Source organism: Canis lupus, chromosome 19, assembly GCF_048164855.1.
Source record: "Canis lupus baileyi chromosome 19, mCanLup2.hap1, whole genome shotgun sequence".
Classification (NCBI taxonomy): Eukaryota; Metazoa; Chordata; class Mammalia; order Carnivora; family Canidae; genus Canis; species Canis lupus.
In genome coordinates this window covers 5,447,471-5,474,107 of record NC_132856.1, presented here as the reverse complement: position 1 = coordinate 5,474,107, position 26,637 = coordinate 5,447,471, and the positions used below count along the sequence as shown (strand labels likewise).

At 55.8% G+C, this 26,637-nt stretch overlaps 1 protein-coding gene across 3 annotated transcripts in view; it reads right to left on the bottom strand.

Annotated features, from left to right (window-relative positions):
* The window catches only part of FBLN2 (fibulin 2), a 98,988-nt gene that overhangs the window by 4,421 nt on the left and 67,930 nt on the right, over positions 1–26,637 (bottom strand). For 2 of the 3 annotated variants that reach the window (XM_072784987.1, XM_072784986.1), the window contains 14 exons: positions 25,953–26,064; positions 24,370–24,499; positions 21,875–22,055; positions 18,690–18,899; positions 17,961–18,074; positions 17,265–17,366; positions 15,156–15,296; positions 10,923–11,057; positions 8,682–8,819; positions 6,414–6,557; positions 6,158–6,286; positions 5,563–5,688; positions 3,624–3,740; positions 3,002–3,130 (listed from right to left, as the gene is read on the bottom strand). In XM_072784987.1, the coding sequence (XP_072641088.1) occupies positions 3,002–3,130; positions 3,624–3,740; positions 5,563–5,688; positions 6,158–6,286; positions 6,414–6,557; positions 8,682–8,819; positions 10,923–11,057; positions 15,156–15,296; positions 17,265–17,366; positions 17,961–18,074; positions 18,690–18,899; positions 21,875–22,055; positions 24,370–24,499; positions 25,953–26,064 (1,908 nt within the window). The remainder of the gene's footprint in view (positions 1–3,001; positions 3,131–3,623; positions 3,741–5,562; positions 5,689–6,157; positions 6,287–6,413; positions 6,558–8,681; positions 8,820–10,922; positions 11,058–15,155; positions 15,297–17,264; positions 17,367–17,960; positions 18,075–18,689; positions 18,900–21,874; positions 22,056–24,369; positions 24,500–25,952; positions 26,065–26,637) is intronic. The other variant, XM_072784988.1, reaches the window with a different exon arrangement.

Genomic DNA, 26,637 nt, shown 5'->3' with positions numbered 1-26,637 from the left:
GAGCTGGAGGGGCCAGGATGGGCGGTGGTTGTCCTGATGGCTCATTAACTGAATCCACATGAAGGGAAGGGCCTCCTGCTCTTCACCCCACCCCCCACAGCCCCAGCTTCCCTCTAGCTGCCCACAGTGGGGAGCAGGAAGTCCTGCCTCTGCAGGGGTGCGCAAGGGTGCAGCAGGGGAACGGGGAAGGAGCTGCTTCTTGCTGTCTGCGGGCCCAGTGCTGAGGGGGGAGATGCCCAGAAGTGGGAGGGAGGAGCGCCGGGGGTTAGCACCCCTATAGCCTGGCCTCACCAGGCTCGCAGGAAGCCGTCACAGGCCTTCCTTATGACCTTGGGGTCCTTGCCCTGCAGGGTGGCTAGACCCCTCGTGTCTGCGTGGCCCTCAACCCTGGAGCCTCTCTTGGAGAGGTCAGGCTGGAGGGAGGATGGGACAAGACCATATGCTCAGGGGTGTCATTGCAGCCTTCACCATAGCTGAGCACCAGCCATGACTCAGAGGGGCTGGAGTGGGGAAGAAAGTCAGTGCTAATACTAACAGCACTGCTAAAAGCTAGCCTGTAGTGGGGGGGACTGCTGATAAGGGCTTTACGTGCATCCCAAACCAAACAAACGCTGAATTTACGCTTATTTTCAGCATGATCGTAACCAACATTATATTGTATCCATACACACATGTGTCTATATTGGCATAACCAGAGACTGGGAAAAAAACGCATCCAGGTATCAGCAGAACTTGCTGTTCAGTTTAGTCGAGTGGCTGAATGTTTAATAAGCACCTACTATGTGCTGGGCGCTGCCCCGCAGGTTGGTGCACGGGGGTCCTGGCCCTTCCTTCACAGAGTGTGTATTCTAGGAGACACTGCCCAGTCTTAATTCCCTCACATTTTTCTGTCCTGGTTTGTTTTTTTTTTTTTTCCACCATTGAGAGGGTCAGGATTTACTATGAGATATTAACCAGCACATTCAGTTCTCCCACGGCTGGCCTCCCATCTTTCCGTTGGAGCCGTGAGACCTCAGGGGTTGGCCTGGGTCAGAACAGAATCAGGGAGCACAAGAGAGTCACCACTTAGCTCTGAAGGGCCGTGGGCATGGCTCCCACTGGTGACTCAGGAAGTCAGGCGAAACCATCATCATGCGCTCTGCCCTTGTTCACCCAGTGGCAGTACAGAGACCTTTCCAGCAAGAAAGCGTGGAGGGGAAGCAAAGGTATCACACGGGCACTGGGGCCTCCCTCGCGCCTGACCTCCTGGTGGGTCTGCAGCAGGGACTGCAAAGAGGGGGACCTGTGCCTCACCGGGGGTGGGGGCAGGGTGCTGTCAGGGGGCAGAAGGGTAGCCAGCCCTGGGAGGACGATGCAGTGGCCAGGGATGGGGGTGAGTGTGAGCAGCTGCAGAGTCCCGGAACCAGAGATGGGTGCCGGGGGTCAGATGTGCCAATGGCCAGCAGGCCAGGTGTGCATCTAGGCCCCGGAAGCCCTTTCTGGCAGCGGTAGATGCATTCCCACCCAGTGGGGCACCCAGAGACCCAGCAGACGTGGGCCAGGGAGGAGGGGTCAGGGAGAGACTATCCTGGACTGGAGTAGGTTTTCAACCTGAAGCATCTGCAAGAGCAAAGTCATTGCAGTGTCTCACTGGACATCAGAGAAGGGACCACACCTGTTCTGCTATTAAAACAGAGCCTTGTTGTCCAAGATGAAATCCTAGTCCAGGAACATAAAGCCATGTGTCCCGCACAGCACAGTTTATGGCGAGTGAAATGCTCACCTTTAATGGAGCCCAATACTTCTTGTTTTTTAAACTAAAAAGCAGCCAGCTTTGCCGCCAGGGAAGCCTGGGTCAGCTTCTGTGAGCCTACCAGGCTTCCAAAGCCGTGATTTACCCACGCTCACTCGGAGTCTTTCCATTTATTTTTTCTTTACGTCTACCTATGGTAGGGAGTCCTTTTGCTCTGGACTAAGTATGCACATATGGACTGGAACAATCTGTGTAGGCGTGGTGCACACTGATCTAGTCCACGTCCACTATGCCCACTTGATCCTGTATTTTGCTTTTCATTACTTAAAACAAAAACAAACCCCAAAATAGCCAGCTGAGATCTACCAAAATGATCTCAGGACCCATTTACAGGTAGGAACACCCAGGCTGAACAACACTGATCTAACACTACCCTGCCCAGCACCAACTCTGAACCTCTGGGCCTACAGGAGCACCAGGGCCTGCCTTGGGCTAAAGCTGCAACCCCAGGGGACTCTGGGCTCTCAGCCCCACCAACCTGGGAAGAGCCAGCCATGCAGGCCAGGAGGACGGTAGGTGAGCTGGGCTGTGAAGCCCTCAGGGGTCACTTTTTGGGCGGGGGGAGGAGGTAAAGGGGAAAGGGATGCTCCTGTGTACCCCCCAAGTGGATTCCAGGCCTCTCCACTTTGCCCAGGCAGCTTGCCAGGCCTAGAATTTGGTGGCCTCAGTAAGTCCCAATGAAACTGAACTTTAGCATTGTGACTCCCCAACTTAGAAAGAATATCAGATGTCACAGAACCTGGTCCCTATCCAGGGAAGTAGCTGCAAACTGCAAAAACAGGTGACTGCCCAGCCCTGCCCAGCTCTGCACAGCTCTGGCTGGGACAATGTCTTTCTGCATGCAAGGTTAGCAGATGCAGATGCTTGGGGGCAGACATGGGGACCCCAGAGTTGCTCTTCAGGTTCCCCACTGGAAAGGTCACTTGTCTTTTAGGACCTCCCCTCAGAATCCCTGTGTCTCTCCCAGGAGAGGGCCTACAGCTGAGCCTAAGCCTGAAAGATTAGCCTAAGCTGAGTCCAACTGCAGAAAGATTGTCTCCCCCTTCAATCCCACATAGACCTTGGTTAATATGGCCACCAGTGGCACTGGCCATTCCGTGTTGATGTACTAAGTGCCAGAGCTCCAATCACACAGCAAGCTGCATAAGGTTTTCTGTGCCTACTTAGAGCTTGCCTGAGACTCTGGTAGGGCAGGGACCCCTTACTTACCCTTGCAGGACCTCCCATTGGCCGTCATGGTGTAACCCCGCTCCGGGCATGCACACTGGTAGCTCCCCGGCACGTTGACACAGCGGAAGGTACAGAGGATGCCAGCGCCCTGAGCACACTCGTCAATGTCTGTCGGAGAGAGTTTCAGTCCCTTATGAACCCCTCGCACCCGCAGAGCCCAAACACTGACATCATCCTGGCCCCACCACAGCTCTGGGCTCTAGGGGCCCATTTTACCAATGAGAACAGTGCTCAGAGAGGGGAAAAGAGTTGCTAAAGGCCACACAGCAAAACAGGACTCCCATTCCAGTTCTCACTCCCTGGGGTTGCTCCATAATTACTACTATCAGTGCAGGGCCAATAAGGTACCAGACATGGGTGTAGACAAGGTGTGTAACCTCGTCCTTCATCCTGGTGAGGCCAGGACCATCATCTCCACTTTATAGAGGACCCAGAGGTCACGTAGCCAGGGAGATGGCAGGGCTGGGAATCCAGCTCTAATGTGATGCTGAAGCCTGTGTGTGTCCTGTGTGTCCCCAGCCCAGCAGGAAGTCTCTGGGGGCCTAGCACATGGGGAAAGGGTGCCTCTCAGGAAGGGGGCCCCTGGGCAGAGAAGAGGTACCTGTGCAGGTGTGCCCGTCCTCGGCCAGCTGGTAGCCTTGGCGACAGTAGCACTGGTAGGAGCCATAGATGTTGGTGCACTCCTGGCTGCAGCGCTGGGTTTCACATTCGTTCACATCTACGGGGAAACTGGCCTGTGGTCACGCAGAGTCCTCCGGGCCCAGTGGTGAGGGCCGAGGTCCCCGCTTGTCTAGAGCCTTACCTTGGGAAACCATTAGTTCAGCCTCTCTTTTTTTTTTTTTTCTTTGTTATTTATGATAGTCACAGAGAGAGAGAGAGAGAGAGAGAGAGAGAGAGGCAGAGACACAGGCAGAGGGAGAAGCAGGCTCCATGCACCGGGAACCTGACGTGGGATTCGATCCCGGGTCTCCAGGATCACGCCCTGGGCCAAAGGCAGGTGCCAAACCGCTGCGCCACCCAGGGATCCCCAGTTCAGCCTCTCTTAAGGGCCAGTGGGGAATTAGAGGCCTGGGAAAGGGCAAGGAGCCCAGCTGGGGCAGGGGCAGGGGCAGGGCTGGCACTTGCTGGTGGGGTTTCGGCCCGCCACCTGGAGGAGTGAGCCACAGATCAGGCTCCGGTCTCCCCAGTGGGGGGCTAGGAGCTGCTTTACTGACAGTCCATATGACCTGGTAGAGATGGCTCTGGGAGGCACCATCTAGGGGCTAATAAGGACCCTCTCGAGGGCTGGGGCCTCCCCTGCCCCTGCTTCCCAGGCCTGGCACCCCATGGGGCCGGGGGAGGGGTAAGAGCTGCATGCATGGGAGAGAACGAGTGAAAGGGCAGCTCATGGCTCAGGTGGAACATCCACTGGACTCTGGGCTCTTTGAGGGCAGGGACTTGGCTTTCCCTCATGAACCAAGAAGTGCCCAGCTGTTACGGTATGCCGGGCCTGTGCTCAATTTGGGGACTTAGCCCTCAACAAGACAGACAGAATTTCCACCTCCTGAAGCTGATGTACCTGTGTGCTGGGAAACAAGGAGGAGGGGCTAATTACATGGCTCAAATAACCATGTGTCAGAAGGTGCAAGTGCTGTTGGGGAAGGAGCAGAATAAGGGCAAAGGTCCTGTGGTGAGAGTGCGCCTGGTGCCTGGGGTGGGGGGGTGGGGGCAGCAAGGAGGCCAGTGTGGTCAGAGCAGAGTGGGCCTGGCCAGAGGAGCAGGGGAAGTCAGTCACGCAGGGCCTGGTGGGCCGCCATCTGGCCCACGTCCAGATCCTCAGAACCTCCCAACACACACGGCATTCACACGAAACAAGCCATTATGTCCTCTACGAGGCTCTGAGCTTGGGGGCAATACTGGTTCCATCTCTGGGTCTCTGACATCCAGCCAGGTGGGAAAGGAGAAGCCTCCTGAAGCAGGGAGGTGGCAGTGAAGGCAGTAGAGCCTGGGATGCAAGGGCCCTGCCCACAGCCCGATGCACCCAGCCTGGCCTGGAGGAGGGGCTCCCAGGGGATCAGAACACAGACGAGCAAGTGAACGTACCGTGGTCTGTTCCGGGAGGCCACCAAACGCCCTCTGATGCAGCTGGACCCGGTCACACTGCCCTGCCCCTGGGCTGGTACTGTCCCCGGGAGGGCCAGCTCAGGGGTCTCAGAGGCCTCTCCTCCCCAGGAGGGACGTAAGGAGAGTGCCTCCAGGCCAGGCAGGGCTGGAGACCCACATCCCCTTCCCCCACCTACCCCCTGACCTGTAGGCAGGGTCCAGCCCTTTCACAGGCTTGGTTTAACTCACAGTGGGTTTTTCTAAGAGTTTAAATCTATGGTAACATGCAAACCCAGCAGATTTTACATAGATATCTAAGTTTCTAGGATCTGGAAGACCAAGAACATTGGGTCACCCTAGACTGGCAGCACCGGGCACGAAGCTAGGAGCTGGGCAAGGCTCTGGGCTTTACGTGGTGCGTCCGTCTGTGCGGGGTCAGGGGTCAGGGTGCGCAGTACCTTCACAGTGCTTGCCATCCGCAGCCAGGAGGAAGCCCGAGGCACAGGAGCAGCGGTAGGAGCCCAGTGTGTTTTCACACGTGTGCTGGCACAGACGGCCTGGTGAGGTCCAGCACTCGTTCACGTCTGTGGGTGGGCGGCAGGCAGAGGGTGGGTGGCCCGCATGGAGGGCACAAGTGGCCTGAGAGCCAGCTCCCCCACCCCGCCCCGGGGAGAAGAGGGGGCTGGGCGAGGACAGGGACACAGAAACCCAGAAGGAACAGCAGGGAGGAGCCTGGACAGGGAACAGGAGAGGCCAAGACACCAGAGGCAGAGGGAATGGTGGCCAGAGTGTCAGAAGGAGGCCAGAGGCAGAGACAGATGCTTGGGCAGACACGGCAAGAGGGAAGAAAGAAGGGTGACGGGATGGTGGCCGAGAGAAGCAAGGGGAGAGCAGAGCAAAGAGGCACGGCTAGACGGGACACCGGCGGGCAGTCAGGCCGAATGCCGGCAGGGCAAGCGGAGGACAGGGCCAGCAGGAAAGAGGAGGAGGCCTGAGGGCTGGCCGGGGGCAGGTGGACCCCAAGAGGAGTCCCGGCCACCAGTGCCCACCTACCGATACAGGCCCGGCCGAAGGCGTCCCTCTGGAAGCCAGCTTTGCAGTCACAGCGGTAGGAGCCGGGGAGGTTGTGGCATACCTGCCCCTCGCCGCACTGGTGCACACCCGTCTCACACTCGTTCACGTCTGCCAGGGGAGGCGAGCAGGGCACCATGAGGCCTAGGCTCTCCCTCCACAAGGGCCTCCCACAGGCAGAGGAACCCGTGAAGCCCAAGGCTGGATAAAAGGCAGGCAGGGAGGTGGCTGGCCTCACCCACACACTTGGTCCCGTCCTGGTTGGCGTGATAGCCGCGCCCACAGAGCAGGGGGTTCCTCTGGCACGTGTAGGAGCCCACAGTGTTGATGCAGCTGAAGCCTGACCGACACGGCTCGGACAGCGACGTGCACTCGTTGACGTCTGCAGAAGCAATGTAGGTGAAGGGGAGCCCGGCACGGTCCCTCCCCAGCTCCTGGCTTTGGAGCTCCGTACCAGGGGGGTGGGGGGTGGGTGGGGGTGCCCGGTTTGGGCATCCAGACCAGCCTTGGGCAGGCCCGCGTGATCAGACTGTCCCACTCCTGTGTTCTACCAGCACCATCTCCTCCAAGAACCTAAGCACCTGCCAAGCTCTTCCTACAATTCTTCTCACAGCTGCTCTGATGAAGTGGCTGAAGGCAGTGGCTCCCCTAGAACTTAGAGCGAGTTCTAGGTTAATTACTGTAAATCATGCCCCTGCTCTGGCTCCTCCCACCAATCTGTCAAGCTCATCCTCCATCTCTCCCTCACACTTTGCCACAGCCTCACTGGCCCCCTCATCATCCCATAATGCCCCAGCCCACCCCAGGGCCTTGGCACATGCTGTCGCCCTTTCTCCGGCACACCCTGCCCTCTGATATGTGCATGGCTGGCTCCCTCTCTTCCTCAGATCCCTGCCCCAATGTCACCTCCTCAGGGAGGCCCCAACCATTCCAGATATATGAGTGCCCCCCCCCACTTTAAGACTTTGTCCCCTACTTGTTTATTATTTATCAAAGTACATTTGAATAACTGCTACTTCTATAAATGTATTTTCTTAGTCCCCCCTCCTCCAAAATGTCTCATTAAAGTACTATAACTGGGGTCCCTGGGTAGCTCAGTGGTTGAACGTCTGCCTTTGGCTCATGTCGTGACCCCGGGGCCGGGGTCCTGGGATCGAATCCTGCATCAGGTTCCCCAAGGAGAGCCTGCTTCTCCCTCTGCCTATGTCTCTGCCTCTCTCTCTCTCTCTCTCTGTCGCTCAAGGATAAATAAAATAAAATAAAATAAAATAAAATAAAATAAAATAAAATAAAATAATAAAATAAAATAAAATAAAATAAAATAAAATAAAATAAAATAAAATAAAATAAAAGTGCTATGACTCCCTGACCTCTGGAACCATGCATACAGTAGGTGCTCTGAAAAGCTGTCGATAAATGAATCACGGAGGAACTGCTGGCAGTCAGGCAGGCCCCTCCTCACATTTCCCTGACCCTGGCCGGGTATCCCGGGGCTGATCGAGGGCTCTTCTTGTGCCCGCAGCCCTGAGGTGTCCCTGTGACACTGCCAAGATCCCACAGTGAGGAGCTGTTAAAGGGGACGCCCTGGAAACAGCTCCAGCTCCCAGAATGGCTAGAGGGACCCCCAGAGAGTCTTGAGAAGGGCTTCAGGTAAAGCCATTGCCCCTCTCGTCCCAAAGCATCTCCCCTGCCAGATGGAGACACCCGTCCCACAAGTGCCCTCCTGCGGGAAGGGTGTGTGGCAACACCTACACTCTGACATACCTTGTTTCTGCCCACGCCCAGCGGCTGGCCTTGCACACCTGCCTGCCTTCCCACGTCTCCTGCGTCTTTCACCCCCGCCCCCACCCCACACAAGGTTGAGTGCAGCCTTGACCACGCCTGCTTTGGTCACTGTCAGTCCCGCAGGGGCTCTGGCTCCCTGCCCCTGGGCCAAGACGCACCCGGCAGCCCCGGGGAAGCTGGGGCCTCAGGCCAGCAGCTCTGCGGAAGGAGTGAAGAGAGGTGGGGAGAGTGTAAGATCTCAGATCCAGGCAAGGACAATTAGGCCACCACCTGCCACCTCTTGGGCCATGAACAAGGCACAAAATCAACCCCACACGTCTCACTAACGTTCTTTGCAAAGAGAAATGTTAGTATTATGTGTGGTAGGGTCACATTTTGTGGACTGTGTGTTCCAGCTGTGTCCGTGTGTCACAGATCAAGGTATAAACACATTCCTTACTGCTAGCTAGGTTAAAAAACTCTGATACACATTCACACACACAGCCTGATCCCACAGACGGGTAAACTGAGGCCACAAGAGGAGGAGCTCAGCCAAGGTCAGGTGGCTCAGGATAGCAAGAGTTTTGGTTCACCAGTGCCTCCAGGGGCCAGGCACTGACGTGTCCATTCACAAGTAGGGATGCTAAGGCGGCCAGGGCAAGACCACCAAGCCAGGCCCCATCAAGCCCTCCCCGAGCCCCCACCCCAGGCCGGCGGCCACAGCCCCTCGGACCCCGCTCACCCACGCAGTTGCCCTCGGGGTCTTGCAGGAAGCCCTCCATGCAGCGCTGCCGTGCCTGGCAGTAGAAGGAGCCCTTGGTGTTCTGGCACGTGAAGCCCACCTGGCAGTTGTGCGTGCCCAGCTCACACTCGTCCACATCTGCCACACAGAGGCAGGGTGTCAGGGGCCACTGGGCAGGCCCCTGCCCACACGGCCCCACCATGACCTTGAGGGCTGGGTAGGTCTTCTCCATCACGGGAGGCCGGCAGAGCAACGTCACTGTGGTGACTGTGTCAGTAGCAGCAATGCCATCAGCACAGCGCCGGAGCTCCTCCGTGGTACCAGGCACCGTCCCAAGTTCTCAGACATGGATTTATGGACAATGCTCCCAACAACCCCAGGAAGCAGGTGCAAGGACACTGAGGCACAAACACAGCCGATGGCTCAGGGGGCACTGGGTTGGGACCAGCACCCAGGTGGCCTGCTTCAGGGTCTGTGCTCCCGGGGCAGGTAGGACAGAGGATGCGTGCCCAAATCCCCAAGGGCATGTGTCCAGGCTTCTCGGGAGGTGTGCTGAGGCTGGAGCTGCTGGGCCTTGATGGCACCGCTGTCCCCCAGCAGCTGTGTGGCACTGAGCAAGTCACGGAGGGCCCCTGACCTCTGTGTCTACAAAGTACTAGCATCACACCTTCCCTCAGGCTTCCTGCAGCAGGCACACCAGGTCTTTCTTACCAATGGGGAAACAGAGACAGGATGCAGAAAGGTAACACTCAGCATTAGCGGCATGGGGAGATCACTCAGTTGTGCTGTCGGACCAAGGTCTGTGTGTCTGTTTGCCTGCAGTCCTCCCACCTGGCCTTCTTCCCTCTGTCCACCCTGTCTGTTGTCCAAGGCTTCCACCATTTTTCCAGGGCAGCCCAGTGTCCAGGGGGCCCTGTGCTGGGTTCTAAGCAGCCAAACTGGGACCGGTATGGCCTCCGTCCAGAGACCACCTGATGCCTGAGATGGAAGCCCGTCTGCAGCTGCTCTGGTCTAAGAAGGAGGCAGGCAGCTCCCCGAGATGACAGCGGCAGGGGTCATGGGACATGTCCAGGGCGTGGGTGCCCCTCCCCTCCCCGGGTGTCAGGGTTCTCAGATGGGAGCTGGCCCCGGATCTGTGTGCACACACGTGTGTGCTGAGGGGACTGGGTTCACCTCTCCTCCCCCAGCTCAGGGTCCAGTGTGGAGCTTGCTAATCCACCTCCCTGAGCTCATGCCCAGCCTCCTGGCCAATTCTCATCCTTGGTTTCCGAAGTTTACCACAATCCAGCACCCCAGATCTTACCTCTTGGGTGACATTCTTTTGGACATTTTTAGTAAAAAAAAACCCGGAAATGCTCACCTTCACAGGTGAAAGAATCCAACTCTCCTCCTTAATGGGACTGCCACCTTGGGCCCTCCTTCCACACTCCCAGCCTGCTTGTACCCCTGAGACTCTCTGTTCTTTGACCACGCCAAGATCTCTGCTCTCCTGAAAGGCCTCACACTTGCTGTTCCTTCTGCCTGGAGCCCCCTTCCCCAGAGATTCCCATCATGCGGGTCCGGATGACATCACCTCCACGGAGAGCCTCTCTGGAGGCCCCGCCTGAAGTCCAGTCACAGCCCAGCCACTCCTGCCCTCCGTTTGCTTGTGTGCCCCCCCCTCCGTCTCCCTCATCAGGAGGTCGGGGACAAGGACACTGCACCCCAGCCCATATCCTGCCATCCAGAACCCTGCCAGGAACATAAAAGCAGCTCAGGAAGTATCTGTTGAAATGGTTTGATGAAAATTCTCCCTCTTCTTAGGAGGCTAGAATTTTCCAGTGATCCTTCTGTGGGGCTCCACCCCAGTGTACAATGGGAACTGAGGTAAGGCGAGGGAGTAACTTGGCACCCAGATGCCAGCAAAGGTAGCAAAGCCAGAAGCACACTAAGTCCCACCAGCCTCAGACACCCCACTCTGCCCCAAACACCATCATCTGTGGGGTCTTCCCACAGGCAAGAAACCCAAGGGCTTGGAGCTTGCCGGAGGCAGAAAGCTCTGGTCAGGCCAGGGGCAGGTCAAGGGGCAGGGTGCAGATGGGACTGGCTAGGTCAGGGTGGGATGGGAGGCGGGGTGAGGGTGGGGCAGGAGGCAGGGACAGGCTAGGTCAGGGTGGGATAGGAGGCGGGGTCAGGGTGGGGCGAGGGGCAGGGCAAGAGGCCTGGCACATCAGGGGCGGGACCTCCAGCTTCCCACCTCACCTGTGCACTCGCCATCCTTGAGGGCATAGCCAGGCTCACAGGTGAGGGCCTGGTAGCAGCGGAAGGAACCCACGGTGTTGACGCAGTGCTCGCCCCGGCTGCACGAGTGCAGGTCCGTCACACACTCGTTGATGTCTGCAGGGAGAGCGGGGCATCAGGGGCTGCAGGGTGGTGCCAGGACCTGGGCCTGGCACAGCCATCCTTGCCCTCAGGGTCTCAAGGTGCTCACCACCCAGAGAGCCACACGTGGTTGATGTCCACCTGTCTATGCATCCATTCATTCAACAAAGATTTATCGAGCGTCTGCTGTGCCAACAAGCATTGTTCTTGGCACTGGGATACATCCATCGGTGAACAAGACAGACAGATCCCTGCCGGAGGCCCGACAGAAAAATAAACATAAAGTCGGGAGGGTGGTGGTCATGAGTGCTGTGGGAAAAAACAGAGCAGTGTGAAGGGAATGAGGAATACAGAGGCGCAGCAGGGAGGTCAGGGAGGGAGGCTAAGACAGGAGCAGCAGGGAGGTCAGGCTCAGACAGGAGGACATTTGAGCAAGCATTTGAGGGGGTGACAGGATGAGTCAAGCAGATACTCCGGGCATAGGACACAACGGATACTAGGACTCTGAGGACTGAGCCTGCCCGGCAGACTCAAGAACTGCCCGGGAGGGGGTGTGGCTGCAGGGGAGAGAAGAGAAGAGAGTGTGGATGCTGAGGGAGGGGGGAGCCATAGACGGTTCCAGCAGAGGACAGAAATGGTCTGACTCATTTGTGACAGGGTTCCCTGGCTGAGTGTGAACACCCTAGCGGTGAGCATGGAGGCTGTTAGGACAGGAGATGTATGACAGGGCTCGGACCACCCCCATGGAGGCGAGAAGAAGCAGTCCAGCTCTGGAAATGTTGTGAAGGTGGAACCCACAGGATCCAGTGATGGATGAGCCAGACGTGAGCGGTAAAGAGGAACCAAGAGGTGTGCAGAGCTTCCTGGCTGAGCAGTCGAACAGGCAGGGCGCCAGCACCTGGGATGGGAGTGAGGCTGGCGGGAAAGGCTGGGAACCCTGTGGACACACCGAGTGTGTGTCAAGAGGCAGCCAGGCACGCGTGTGAGTTCACGGGGGTGGGGGGAGCATGCTAACTGGGGAGTGGTCAGCGGCGGAGGTCCCCTAGGGGATAAGTGACAGACAGAAGAGGCCAAGAGCTGACTGAGATGAGCAACTGGGAAGGGGAGAGGCCTGCAAAGGTGAGAGAAGCGGGGGGCAGGAGAACCGGAGAGTTCACCAGTACCCGCCCCGGGCCGGGTGCTAAGGATGACCAGCCCAGTGCCGGCCGCCGCCACGCTCCACCTGGCAGGAGGCACCGCAATCCTCCACCGGTGCAGTCAGCCCTAGACACACGGTAACTAGCACCTGTTCTGTGCCAGGCCCAGCTGGCCACGCGGGGTGTCAGCCACAGCGCCCGCCCTCAGGGAGCTGCCCCCCTGGAACAGGGACGGGACAGGGAAGGTGGAGATGTGGGGGAGAAAAGCTGAGTCTCTGCGCCCCGCACTATCAGAGTCGCTTCTCAGGGGCAGGGACATGTAGCTACGTCTAGGAGGATGACGGGGACCAGGTGCAGGGGGAGCACATGGCTGGGGAAAGAGGCCCCCCAAATCACAGGTGACCGAACGGCATACAGGCCAGCCTGACCCTGACTTGGGTGGGGAGTGGGGCGGTGGAAAGGGAGAGTTTCAGGCCAGCAGGTTGGCTTGGAAGGCTTGGCTGTGCAAGATAAAGATTCACAGGATGGTGTGACAGGGAGAGGCATACCCACGACCCCAGAGAGGCCACAGCTCCACAACCCCAACAGCCTGAGAGGAGTCACCGGAATAAATAACAGCAGCGGACACTACCTGAGGGTCACCAGGGGTCAGCGGTGGATGATGCTATTTCACAAATGAAGTGATAACTGCACAGGCAGCAGCCAGAGGGGAACGCAGAGCACGCAGCCCAGAGCTGTGCCCTTTCCACGCTGCTGCAGGATGGGCCGCAGAACCCGGAGCTACTTCCTTCCCATCATCTAGCAGAACACCCCACTTGGAACATTTTTCCCATGGCCTATATGGTCCCCAAGGGGCAGGACACAAAAGACAAATAGCAGAAGTCACACATCCGTTAGAAGTCTTCAGGACTTGGCTCCACCCTATCCCACTTTGGCTTACATACCTCTAATGACAGGGAGCTCACTACCTATGCAGGCTGCCTCAGTGTGAAATTTGTTGAATTGTAACAGTGACATCAAATACTGGGGAATTCTAACTCCATCTCCGCAATGACAAAGACGAGTGTTACTCCTGTGTCATTTCACAGATGGGGAAACAGGCTTAGAGACTAACTTACTCATCTAAAGTCCTGCAACTAGAAAGTTGCAGAGCTAGGATGTGAACCCAGGCAGTCTGGCTGCAGGGGGGCACACTCTTCATGCAGGTGCGAGTGCCCCAACTCACCAGCCGGGGTTCATAACCATGTCTGGAGCTAACAGATGAACCGCAGATGACATGGGTACTCATCTGTGCATGAAGAAGTGGGGTGGAGAACAAGCGCTAACAGATGATAAAATGAGCATGTCAGTGGAGCAGGAGGGAGGAGAGGAGACACTGGTGCGTCTGTACAGAAAGAACAAGGAGGGAGACATGAAAGAACGAGAATGTGAGCTCATAAATTTTGCTGAATGAAATACACCATTGCTCTTTGAATCCCAGAACCTGTTTTCTGTCTGCCTGGTGACCCCTTTTAGTGTGAGGGCTTCTATCCGGGCCACCGGGGGAGCCTGCACACCCGGGCATGGCGAGGGCGTCCCGGGAGGGGTGCTCGCAGGCCCAGGCAGGATCTGCCTTCCCAGACGTACACATACAGACACGACCCAGACAGGAAGAGCTGCCCAGCCACTGACAAGCACGTTCAGGAGGGCGCATGTTGTGCCGACAGCTGGAGGCCAGGGGCAAACATGTCTGCAGCCGCCCCTCAGCCCAGCACCGTGGGCTCATCTGCCCAGTGGCAGCGGAGGGTGAGGAAGAGAACATGTCCAGGCTGGACATGGTCCCCAAGCACACAGAAGACAGATGGGGCTCTGATCACGTGCCCTGGATACACTCTGCGCTGTTCCTCCCTCCACACTTTTGTTCGAGCAGTTCCTTCCACCCTGCATGCCCTTCCCGATTTCCAAGTCCCATCCGTCCTTGGAGACCAATGCAAATGCCACCTTCTACGGGGAGTGTGTCCAGATGTCCCAGGCTGGAATGACGCCTCCCTTTGCTTGTGTCTCTGCTGGAGCATTTCTAACAGTCTGCCCTGAGTCCCTGCTACTTTGGGTCTATCTCTCTGTTGAGGACCATCCCGTTTCCTCCATGAAAACATCAGACCACTGAGCCATGGGAGAGCATCAAGTGTGCCCTCCTCACTGCCCGGGGGGCACACCTAAAGCCCCAGCCCCCAGGCCACTGTGCACCAGGAGGCAGGAGGGAAGGGCTGGTACCGAGCACCGGCCCCATCCATGCTCAGGCCAGGAGCTGGACCCCACTGACCCCAACGTTAGAGGCGAGGAAGCAGGCTCAGGGATGGAGCGCCACTGTTCAGGGTCACATAGCAAATGAACACCGAGTCGGGGTGCAATGCTGGGTCAGCCTGACCCCAGCTCCATCCATTCACCTCTGGAGGGGATTCCAGGTGCACCTAAGGATAATCTCAGCAGCTGACATCACATGCTTACTGTGCCCCAGGTTCTGTGCTATCCCATATACAGGTCACATCATCTCCAAAGGAGGATCAACGCCTCCTTTTTTACAGATAATGAAACTGAGGCGTGGAGAAGGGGAGGCCTTTGTCCAAGGCCACAGGGTTACTAGGGGGTCCTGCTTCAAACCCAGGCCTCCCTGTCTCCAGACCCCATGGACTCTATCTGCTGCCTGCACACATGACCTCCTCACTTCAGCGACCCAGCCAAGTCATACATCAATTAGTTTTCTGACTCTCAGGCACATACGTCCCTGGGGAAAGCAGCCTCCCGGTGGTATCGGTGAAGAAGCGGAACAGGACACCAGGACATGTAGGGCATGACACAGAGCAGGAGTGGGTGCTGGCGGTGCTGAGAGCTCATATGCAAAGGGCAGGCCCTTTAGCATGTGGCCACAGTGTGGCGGCTTGGCGTGGAGCAGAGCAGAGAGCCGTGACGGTGGAGGCAGGCAGGGGCTCTCGCTTACCCACGCACTTCCGGTGCCTGTTGAGAATAAAGCCCTTGGCACAGAGCACCGTGTGGCTGACACAGTAGAAGGATCCCAAGGTGTTCACACAGAACTGTCGCAGGCTACAATCATGAGTGCCCATGAGGCACTCGTCTTGGTCTAGTGACAGCCGCAGGAGGAAAAACAGAAGTGCCATTAGAAGGGCATGGCCTGTCTTGGAGCATTCAGGGACAGAGAGGGAAACTGAGACCCAGAGAAGGGCAGGGACCTGCCCGGGGCCTCCTAGGGCACCAGCCGTACCTCTGGGCTTCAGGCCCAAGTTGGAGTTTATACAGTCCAAAGATGTCAGAGCCAGAACCCCAGGAAGGACAGGTGTGAGGTGAGTCTCAGAGAGGACAGGAAGCCTGGCCAGGGTCACACAGCAGGGTGGGACCAGGGGCCATCTCCCACCCAGCTCTGGAGGCGTTCCCACCTCCCCAGGCAGCCAAGGGAGGCACGCAACAGCAGGGATTTGAAATTTAAGTGTGTAGGGGACCAGGCTGGCAACATCCACAGGGAAAGCGGTCACTGGGGCACTGTGGGGCCTGTGGTCTATTGGGGGAGGGGGGGGACCAGGACTGTGAACCCCTTGTGGGCAGAAGTTCGAAGAAAAATCTGAAATCTGGTCATTTTTTAAAAAGTTCTTGAGTTTTCATGGTTGCGTAACTTCTTCAATTATTTAACAGGGTAGAGTCCAGCAGGATTTCCCTGCAGGGCAGGCTGCCCTCTTAGAACACTATCTGCAACGTCTGGTCTGGACCCCATAGCCATTACTGCCAGGGGTCCTGCAGAGGCCTGGAGAGACACGGACACCCTGACCGGGACCAAAGGAGGCCCGACCAGGAGAGATGCATTCCTCACATTTTCAGGGCCTTGATGGAAGCGAAGGGAAATCCAGAGGGCACCTGAGATCTGCTCCCCCCACCTGGGAGAAAGGTGGGCCAGTCACCGCCATGCTGTGTACTCTGGGTCAGTATCCCGCCCTCTCTGGGCATGTGGATGGTTTTTGTCCACATCACAACACAGTCCCAGCCAAGGGGCTGGATGTGGGTTTCAGTTTCTGATAGGGATATGCATATTTTCTCAGATAGACTTAACTGTTTTACCCCTGGACACCCACTGAGGTCGTATCTCCTCAACTTGAACCTGAACTAAAGCATTTCCTAGACCATCTCCATGCTCCGTGCTTGTCCTGCCTCCAGACATGAGAAGGTATAGTCTTGAGATCTCTTGCGTTGTTCTCAAGGTGTCATTCACTTGGGAAGCACCCCAGTAGGTGCCAGATCCAATGCCCTCACTTCATAGTGGCAGGCCGTGCTACACTGAAGTCCCACCAGGACAAGACCTGGTCCTAGCAGGACTGCAGATATGAAAGGGACATGCTTTTGGTCCCTCTATGACCCTGAATTACCAACATCTACTGCCCCTTCTGTGGTTTCAGTAATAGAACCAAGCACGTGCCATCCAACTGGGGCACCTACTACCCAGCCTTGCTCCCCATCAGAGAAAAGTGGGAGGGATGAACGTCACTCCTGGGTCCTGCCTTACAACAACAGGGTGTGCACCTCTCTCTTTCCCTTCTGTTCGAACAAGGACAAGGTGGCCACAAACCAATTTCAGCCACACAGACAGGGCTAGCCAGAGCACGGTCCAGGGACTTGTCAGAAACACAAATTCTCGGACCCTACCCCAGCCCTGCTGGGTCAAGATCTCTGGGGATTCTCAGGATCCATGCTGTCACCAGGCCTCCAGGTGACTCTGTGGGACACTGAAGTTTGAGAATCTCTGCTCTCGAGAATGGTAGAAAAACAAGATAAAAGTGGCCTGAAAAGCCCTGGCCAGCCTGTGTGCACACCTGGATGGCATGTGCACACCTGTACATGGTAACATGAGAGGAAAGAGCTGTTTCAGCTCCTCTATTTGATGCTCTGTGTCACAGCAGCCAAAAACACTCCCTTACTAACTCAGTTAAGTTTCACACTCAGAACACATCCACCTCATTCTATTTGTCCCGTCTCTGCTCTGGGGCCCCCAACACAGGCCAGCTCAGATTTGCACAGGTATGAGAGCGGCCCCTGTGGTACTCACCTTCACAGGACACACCATCCGCCATGATGGCATAGCCAGGGAAACAGGAGCACATAGCTGTGTCCCCAATGACACTGCACACCTGCTTGCAGGGCCCATTGTCTGGGGGAAAAAAACCACACAGAGATCAGAGACCAGCAGGCTTGTCAGCCCTGCTCCAGCCTATAGGCAGAGGGCCTGGGAGCAAAGGAACCCGGCCACAGATCCTTTCCACAAGGACCCTTGGTAAATCGGCTGGTGTCAGGGGCAATGCTCAGGGCCTCCCATCACCATCACCACTCAGACACCAAACCCCTCCCTGGAGTGACAGTGCTGATGGAGAGGAGGGGACAGAAGACAGAGCAGGGGGGAGAGAAAGGATGGAGAGACAGAAGGACCAAGAAAGAGGACTTTCCACGCACAGTAGTGGCTGTGCTTTCCATGCAGGCTCCAAGACAGTTTCTCAAGCAAGGATTCTATTCGCTCAGTGTTATAGGAACTAAGAAGAAAAGCTGCTAACTGACTTGCTTGAGATCATACCCTAGCCCTGGGCTCCCCTCACCCACAACCTCACCTCCTCAGCTACATTCTCAATTCCTGACCGCAGACAGGCGCGACCAACCAAATCCCCGAAGCAGGAGGAGGCCATCTTGCACATGCCCAGCACTGAGGAGCCCCCCACCAGGCAGTCCAGAGCCACCCCAGGGCCCAGGTTACCTTTGCAGGTGTTGGGTTGTGGCACTGGTAGCATGATGGTGTTGGAGGCCACCTGGGAGGACTCTGGTTTCACTGCAGATTCCTCTGCAGCCTCCGGCTGTGGGGGGTCACTTTCTGTCATGGACAGAGTAGATAGAAGGGGGACAGCTCATGCCTTCAGCCTGGCTTCAGGCTCTTCCTACACCCTGGGCACCATGCCTTGTCTAATTCCCTCCTACCCATTTCACACGAGAGGAAACTGAGGCTCAGAAAGCAACATACCCCAGGCAAGATCTCTCTTGCAGCTATTGAAGCGGAGGAGAAGTGGAAGGAGAGGAGTGAGTTTCTAGACTAAAAATGTATTTATCCCTGGACAGGTGGCAGGCAGAGAGCCTCCCAGACCAGGGAACGAGGCAGCTTCCTAGGTTGCCTATTGAAGGTTGACCACCTCGGGCCTACTGCTGGGGATACAGACTGAGTTGGGTCGATGGGGGCCTCTGTAGCCTAGGTCCTGGCCCTGCACTGGGCTCTAGGGTGGGATGCTGAGGCTGCCCACACAGATAGAACTTCAGATGGAGCAAATGATTTCAACCTGTCTGCCTGGCCTTACAAATCCCACCGTTAGGGGCCTCCAGTTCTCACAAGCTCCAGAGCGTTGGGTAACAGGGGGAAGCAGACCATTGTGTCCATCACAGGAACACCATGCTCCACGGGCAAGATCAGCCCCTGCCCAGCCATCTGGGCCCTTACCTGGGCGGCAGGTACGGCCATCGTCCTGCAGTGAGAAGCCAGGAAAGCAGGCACAGTGGTAGGAACCCACGGTGTTGATGCAGAGATGCTGGCACAGCTCCCCTGGGAGGAGCAGGCACTCATCCTGATCATCCCCAGGCAGACTGTTGGGCAGCTCAGTCTCTGTGCCCAGGGATAGGGCCTCCCGGTTCGCCAACTCTGTCTCTGAAACTAGAGTGGGGTTCAGTGCTCATGATGGGACACGGGTTGGCCCCAGCAGGTGGCTGACACTATAGGCCTCCAGGAAATCAGTGAAGGTCCTCATGAGAACCTTCTGTGTGCCCACCTAAGAGCACAGATGGACAAAGGATAGATGGATGGATGGATGGTTAGATGGGTGATAGGTGATGAATGGAGGGATAAGGGAATGGATGATGGATGGATGGATGGATGGATGGATGGATGGATGGATGGATAGATGGATGCATGGAGTTGGGAGGGAGGGATGGATCACAGATGATGAATGAAGGGATGAATGAATGGTGGATGAATGGACAGATGATGGATGGATAGATAAATAGATGAATGGGATGGATGGATAGATGAATGGATGGATAGATGAATGGATGGATTGATGAATGGATGATAGATGATGAATGAGGTAGATGAATATGGATGGATGGATGGATGGATGGATAGATACAGATGGATGGGTGGAGGGAGGAAGGGAGATAGGGATGATAGATGATGAATGAAGGGATGCTTGAATGGTGAAAGGATAGATGGATAGATGGATGACAGATGATGAATGGAGGGATGGATGAATGGAAGGATAGGTAGGTGGGTAGATGGATGGATGCATGGATGAATGGAGAGACGAACAAACAGACCTCAGCAATAAGAATGAACCCATGAAAAACAAACAAACAAACAAACAAAAAAAAACAAAACAAAAAAAAAAAGAAAAAAAGAATGAACCCATGAGAGCCAGGTCCAAGTCTTTATACCCTGCAATATGCCAGGGCCAGGCCCATAACACTCCTCAGGAAGCTTTGGCTAAAGTGTTGAACTGGATCTAGACCCCTGATCTCAGTGACATCTGGGAGGACCATCCCTAGCAACAAAAAGGACCCCAGACATGTGCTCTGTCAGATGGGGATCTGAGCTCTCACTTGGGCCTTCTACAGCCACATTACCCTGGGCAGCACTAGGTCTCTCCAGCCTGCCGGGGCTGCAGTGGGGAGCAGGTGGGAGTGGCAGAGAAGGCTTCTGGGGCTGAGGTGCCTTGGAGGCTCTTCATATATCAGTAATGGAATGGGGAAGGGGGTGCTGCAGCCTTTCATGTTCCCAGTCAGCATGGGACTTCAGCTTTGCTCACTGGCCCCAGGAGCCAGGCCCCCCAAGAGACCAACTACATGAGGTTACATCTGAGAAACATGTTTCACATCAAGGGTGTTTACACTGTGCTCAGCCCAATCAGCCCTGGCCTGGTTCATGCAGATGGGGCCGTGACAGCTGGTGGTCCAGCCTGAAGACCTGGCACTGCAGGTGGGCAACAGATGGACCAGGGCTCTGCTGAGTGGGCTGCAGGCTGGGGAGCATTTCTAGGGTTCATGCTCAGCCTACCCTCCCCCCAGCATGCTCTTCATACAATGCTCCTGGCAGAAGGAAAATGGAGGCTCAGAGGAGCAAAGTGATTTGCCCAAGGTCAGTCACCTGAGTAGCACTGGAATCCAGGTCAGTTTGGCCTTACCATCTATGTCTCTTGAGGCCCAGGTTACCCACCAGTTCCCCATTGGAGGAGAGGAACACACACCTTTGGCCCTGGACCCTACCGGGCCGCATCCCCACCTCTGACTCCTAGAGCCAAACCTCCTCACGGACTATACCGTGAACCAAACCCTTCTGGGTACTAACCAGACCTTCCCAGCACTGCTCAACCAGGCCCCTCCAGCCAGCTCCAACAGGTGGTACTTCCTTTGGACTGGACACAGAACTGTCTCCGCACTAGCCTGGTAAGGCTGGCTGGTCCCTCTTAGTGGAGTCTCTGTGCACTCACTGGGACACCCTCACCAGGCTCCTCTTGGCCCACAGGCACAAAGGAGGCTAACGGTCATGAGTCCAGGAGACATCCCTGGCTAGGATGACAGGAGCTGGACATGGCAGCTGGAACAGTGACCAGAGCATATGGAGGACTGGGGAGCCCTTCCACTGAGGGCTGGAAGCTTTAAGATTGCTCAGACAGGAGCAAACACGGGCTCCAGGCTCCGCACTGGCACACATATAGCCAAAGGCTGCCCGGGGGCAGGCTCTGGGCAGAGGCACATGGGAAGAGGACCCAGGCCTGATCAGCCCTTACAGGGCTCATGGTGGTGAAGGGGAGGCCACCAAACAAACCCACCATTTATTCAGTTATTTCCTAGGGACTCTTAGGGGCCAAGCACTGAGAACACAGGGAGAACGGCAGTGCTGGCCTGAAGGGGTTGGTCAGGCAGGCAAGGCACCATTTCCGAACGCATTCTCTATCTTGGTTTATCCCTCAAGACACAGGTGACAGAGATGGAGGGCAGATGGATGAAGGAAGGTAAATGAATAAGTGGATGAGTAAAGGGCTTCCTGCTGGGTGGGTGGGTGAATACATGAGCAGATGGACAGATAAAGGATGGATGGATGGATGGATGGACGGATGGGTAAGCGGGTGGGTTGGTGAGTGGGTCAGTGGGTAGACACATGGATGGAAGGACGGATGTGTGAGTGGACAGATGAGGAGACGGGAATGGATGGCATAATAGGATAAATGCATAGAGAAATGGGCCAGGAGGGTGTGCAGGGGATGGTGAAGTGGATGGTTGGATAGAAGAGTGAATGGGGAAGAAGATGTGTGGATGCGCAGGTGAACAAAGACATGGGAGGGAGGCAGAGTGGAGAGTGGCAGGGCAGTAGGGAGTTGGTGGTTCAGTGGGTGGTATGGATGGCACCCACATGGCTGGCTGGGATCGCCATCTCAGAAGTAATAGGCCAGAGGCCACCATTGGAGGCCACAGAACTCTGTCTAGAGTAGGCTTGTGCCTCACCACAGGTGACAGTGGACCCAGGGTCCCCACTGAAGGCAAGAGGGCACCCAGCCTTGGCTAGAAGCCCCAAAAGCTCTCTCTGCCCCTCACTCAACCGGCCCATATGCTCTGGCCCTGGGGAGCAGCACTCACCTCTCCGAGGTGCAGCTTCGGGCTCCGGAGGCCGGCGGACCTCGGGCACAATGAGGGGGTCTTCACCTTCACAGCAGGAGAGCATGACGTGATTGCAGGGGTAGCCCAGGTTGGGGTTAGACTCGCATGAGTGGCCCTCAGCCCGCACACGGAGTCCCAGGCCACAGCAGTCACAGCATTGCTGGAGAGACACGCGTCATCACTGCCCGCACCCTGGCCCCTCAGAGCCCGTGTGCCTTCCTGCGGCCTGTGAGCCCGTGGGATGCACTCAGGGCCCCCAGGACACAGCCCAGGGCCAGGCTCGGGAGGAGCTGGCAATTGGGAATGAATCCATTCTTGTCTCGTTTCTTCCACCCTGTGTGTGCCATCCCAGGGCAGAGGGGTCATCGGTTTCCACTTCCCATGCGTGGCTCAAAGGAGGGCTAATGCAAGGTTTTTTGCAGTGATTAATAAATGGCCACTGTGAAAAGAACTACACACTAACTCCCAGACACATCCATTAACCAGCCCCCTACCAAAATTTACTAGCAGAACCCAATTCTACTCAGGCCACCTAAAAAGAATTTCCTTTGAAGTTAGAGATAGGAGTGACATCACTGGGTGATGCTTTCAGGGAACTTTAAACTGGGGTGACTCAACTTGGAAATATATCTCTTTAGCTCTTCTCCTTCCTCCTTTTTGGAACCAATGTGATGGCTGGAACCCTAGCAACTATCTGGGATCATGAGGTAACTGTGAAGATGGAAGCTACAGCTAAAGAAGACTGAGCAGAGAAATAGAAGCCTGGGTACCCCCTGTCCCAGACTGTCTACCTCCAAGAATAAAATATTTAATTTGTTTAAACAACTATAGTAGACTGATTGTAACAACAGCCCCAATTTTTCACTGTTCACTGTTCTACCATCTTTGTGATGTAATAGTTCAGTTCCTCCTTTCAAAAGAAAGCATCTCTTTCCCAACCTCTGGATGGGGCCTCATGCCTTGCTTTGGCCAGGAGGATGAGAGAGAAGTGCCAGTGTGCTAGTTTTGAGCTGAGACCTCAAAAGGCCTTGCACTCTTCTACCCCTTGTGTTGGAACCCAGCCACACACTGAATAACAGCCTCAGGGTAGGCTGTTGGAGGTGGAGAGACCACATGGAACAGAGAGAAGTCCGTTTTCTAGACTATCCAGTGTCAGGAGAGCCATCAGCTTGTGGGAAACAGGTGAGCAAACCCTGCCAGAGCAGCCGAGGTCAGCAAACCCACCCTGACTCATGAGTTAAACGAGTCATAAGCCAGCAGGCTTTGAGCTGGTGGGTCACAGAGCAACAGCTCACAGACACTCCAGACCTGCACTTCCCAATGCTGGGCACTGCCACTTAGTCAAGACCCACTATGCACTTAACACATAGGGAGTTTCCATTATCTCTGATTCTCACAAGCACCCCATAAGATGTGTATTATCATCCCCTTTTTATACAGATGGAGAAGATGAGGCTCAGAAAAGAGGGCTGGTCCAGGGTCAAACAGACACACAAGTGGAATGCTAAACCTGCTTGTCCCCAAAGTCCTTTTCCCAATATCAGTGTCCAAGAGAAACAGATCCCGACATGACAAAAACCCAAGTCCAAATCTCCCAAATGGCACCCTCCTCCAGAGGTCCGTGTCCCAGGCACCCAGGCTTGAGACACTGGTTCTTCATCTACCCGCCCCCCCAGCCTACTCCAAACATCTCCTTTCATGGTTTCTCCTGAAACTGTTGGACTGTCTTCGTGTGCGCTGGTTCCCTGCTGCTGACAGCCAGCTGTCCATCCGCGAGGTCTGTTTTCCCTTCCTCCTGATTTTCAGCAGGTGTGTGACCTCTCCAGAATAAAGACAGCATTCCCCAGCCTCCCTGGAAGCTGGGTGTGGCCACCGGACTAGGTTCTAGCCAGCGCAGCAGAAGTGGAAATACTGTCTGTCCTCAAGAGAGAGGCTCTTCTTCGCTCCCCATTCACAGCAGCCTTATTCACACCGGGCAAGACCCAGAAGCAGCCCAAGTGCCATAAACGAAATGTGTTACAGCTATACGATGGATTGGTATTGAGCCTTGAAAAGGGAAGACTGTCTAACACATGCTACAACATGGATGACCTGAGGATAGGATGCTAAGTGAAATAAACTGGATACAAAATAAAAACAAAAACAAACTAAAAAAAAAAAAAAAAAAAAACCCAACACCACCAAAAACCAGAAACAGAAAGCCCCATGAGGGCAGGACTTTTCACGTTATTCATTCCTGCCTCCTTAGTACATAAAGTAGCCCAGGACATGCTGGTGTGCAACAAACATTTCCTGAATTAACGGGTCACTATAATAGCTGATGGTGTTTCTATGCAGATGAAGAACCCCCCAGACCAGGCAAGAGTGTCACTCCCCACAGAGGAGTCCCACAAGGAGCCTAACCACCCCCCTCCCCATCCCCTCAGCCCTCGAGGACCTCACCCCCCAGGCTACAGATGCCACATCAGGCTTGCCTTGTACAAGGAGACGCCGCAGGTGTCATTGTCCTCAGCCCCACAGGACTCGCCCTCCTTGGCCCCCATGACGCCAGCCATGCAGCTCTTCTCCTTCAAGTAGGACACACAGCAGTGCTTCTGGGCTGTCCTGCAACAGAGGTGTGCCTCAGCCCCACCCGAGTGCCTGGGACTCCTCCAGGAGGGATAACTTGTCCCATTTCACAGAAGAGGAAACTGAGACTCAGAGAAGGAAGCCCCTGCTGGAGGTCTGCTGCAAGCCAGGCTTGCGCTGCTGATAGGAGCATCGGCAAACCCAGCACATCTCCCGCCAAAGAATGTGGGTTCTGTTTCTGAGTTAAACCAGGAACCCTCAGGTCTGGGGCCCTCTGGACTCCACACCGTCCATCCCTGACCAGTGTGGGAGGGGGTCAGCATTCTGAGGCCCCCAGAGGGCTGAGACAGACAGGGAGACTCAAACCCAGGATGCACAGGGCGGCTCAGCCTGCAGGAGAGCAGCCTCCAGGCTCCCTGGCCATGCCACCCAGTATCTATAGGGCTGCCCTGGGCAGAAGTAGCTGATGAGCCAGCACACAAAGAGGGGCGTCACAGGGAGGTGGAGCTCAGCCTCACTTGAGAAAGGGCATGTCTCAGTGGGAGCTCTTCAGTGTTGGAACTGCCTATCTATGAAGTAGTGAGTTTCCCATCATAAGAGGGATCCAAGCACCCCTCAGGGCCACCAAGTTCAAAACTCCTGATCAATGTATGCTCCAACTCCTAAGGAGCACCCAAATTGGTGATATGATAAAAGGGAAGGGAAAGGGAGAAGTTTAGAATTTAAATGTCTCTAAGGGAAGCATGCTGCACTAGACATTAGGAACCATGGGTTCTAATTCTGGCCATGCTCCCAGGGAGCTGTGTGGCTTTGGGTGAACCATATCACCTCTCTGAACCTTGTCCTCCTTATCTAGAAAAATAAGTAGGTTGGAAAAGAAGGCATCCCTGGGAAAAAGGAGAGATTTGTAAATGGCTGACCAAGACATCTTCAGGGGCCTGGCACAGAAGGGGCAAGGGTACAAACCACACCTTTGCTGAGGACATGAAAGTCAGATAATCAATCAACAGAGACAGCCGAGGACAGTTAGGGGCCAGCCTTTTGGAGACCCCAGGGCAGCAGAGTGGGGAAAGAAAGAGGGCTGAAGGCTCCTAGTTCAAAGTTAAAGAGGAAAATCTGATGTGAGCTGAGCACTGCCAAGCAGCAACCGCAATATACAGTGGGCGAAGCACCTAATTGTTCGCAGGTGACCACGTCCCTTAATACTTGTTCCAAATTGTGCACTCTTTTAAGTATGCTCTTCTGTCCAGCTACAGATGTGCATGGCTACTTCATTCCTACAGCCAGTCCTGGGCTCTCCACAGCGGGGGAAAGCCTGGCCAGAGGGCTCACAGCAGCCATCACCAAGTGCCCACGGGCACCTGGAGGCAGGCAGGTGAAGCATGTGCTCACCTTGCACTGTCGGGGCCCATGGGCTAAAGCAAGCAGGGATCTGGAAAAAGGCAGGGATCTGAGGACAGCTCTGCTTGCTCCAGGGTGCTCACCCTACCTGCAGGCGTCACCCTCAGCACCGCTCTCAGGGATTTCCAGGCACTCGTCATTGTCGATGGCCCACTGCTGTCCGGCTGCACAGCACGTCTCAATCAGATCCTTCGTGGAGACTGTGGGTGGCAACACAGACAGAGTCACCACCCTTAGAGGAGGCACTTTGTTCCCAGGTTTCCAGAGTCGGCAAATGTAGGGGATGCTGGTGCTGTCCAGACCCCCATTACCAGAAAGGTGACTCACTCACCCCCACTGCTATGCAGGGTGGCAGCTAGCTGTTCACTTCAGAGAGCTGCCAATGAGGTTAAGTCTACCCCATGGGGGAGGAGGCTGGGAGAAGAATGGCCAATCAATGACTGGCGGGGGTGGGGGCGTGGGGGGGGGGTGGGAAGCGTAGAAAAGCGCTCCCTCAAAGGGGACAGTGTGTGGGGCCACTCACGCTCCAGAGTTCCCTGTGGGATTGGGGCATTGGCAAGCTCCTTCCCTGCCCCCTCCCCGGGCAGGTTCTCCAAATGAACCACCACAGGCACAAAACCTGGCTCTGCTGCTTTTTTTTTTTTTTTTAAGATTTTATTTATTTATTTTTGAGATAAAGCACATGCACGTGGGAGTACATGAGTGGGGGGAGGGACAGTGGAAGAGGGAGAAGCAGACTCCCCACTGAGCAGGGAGCCCGATGCGATGTGGGG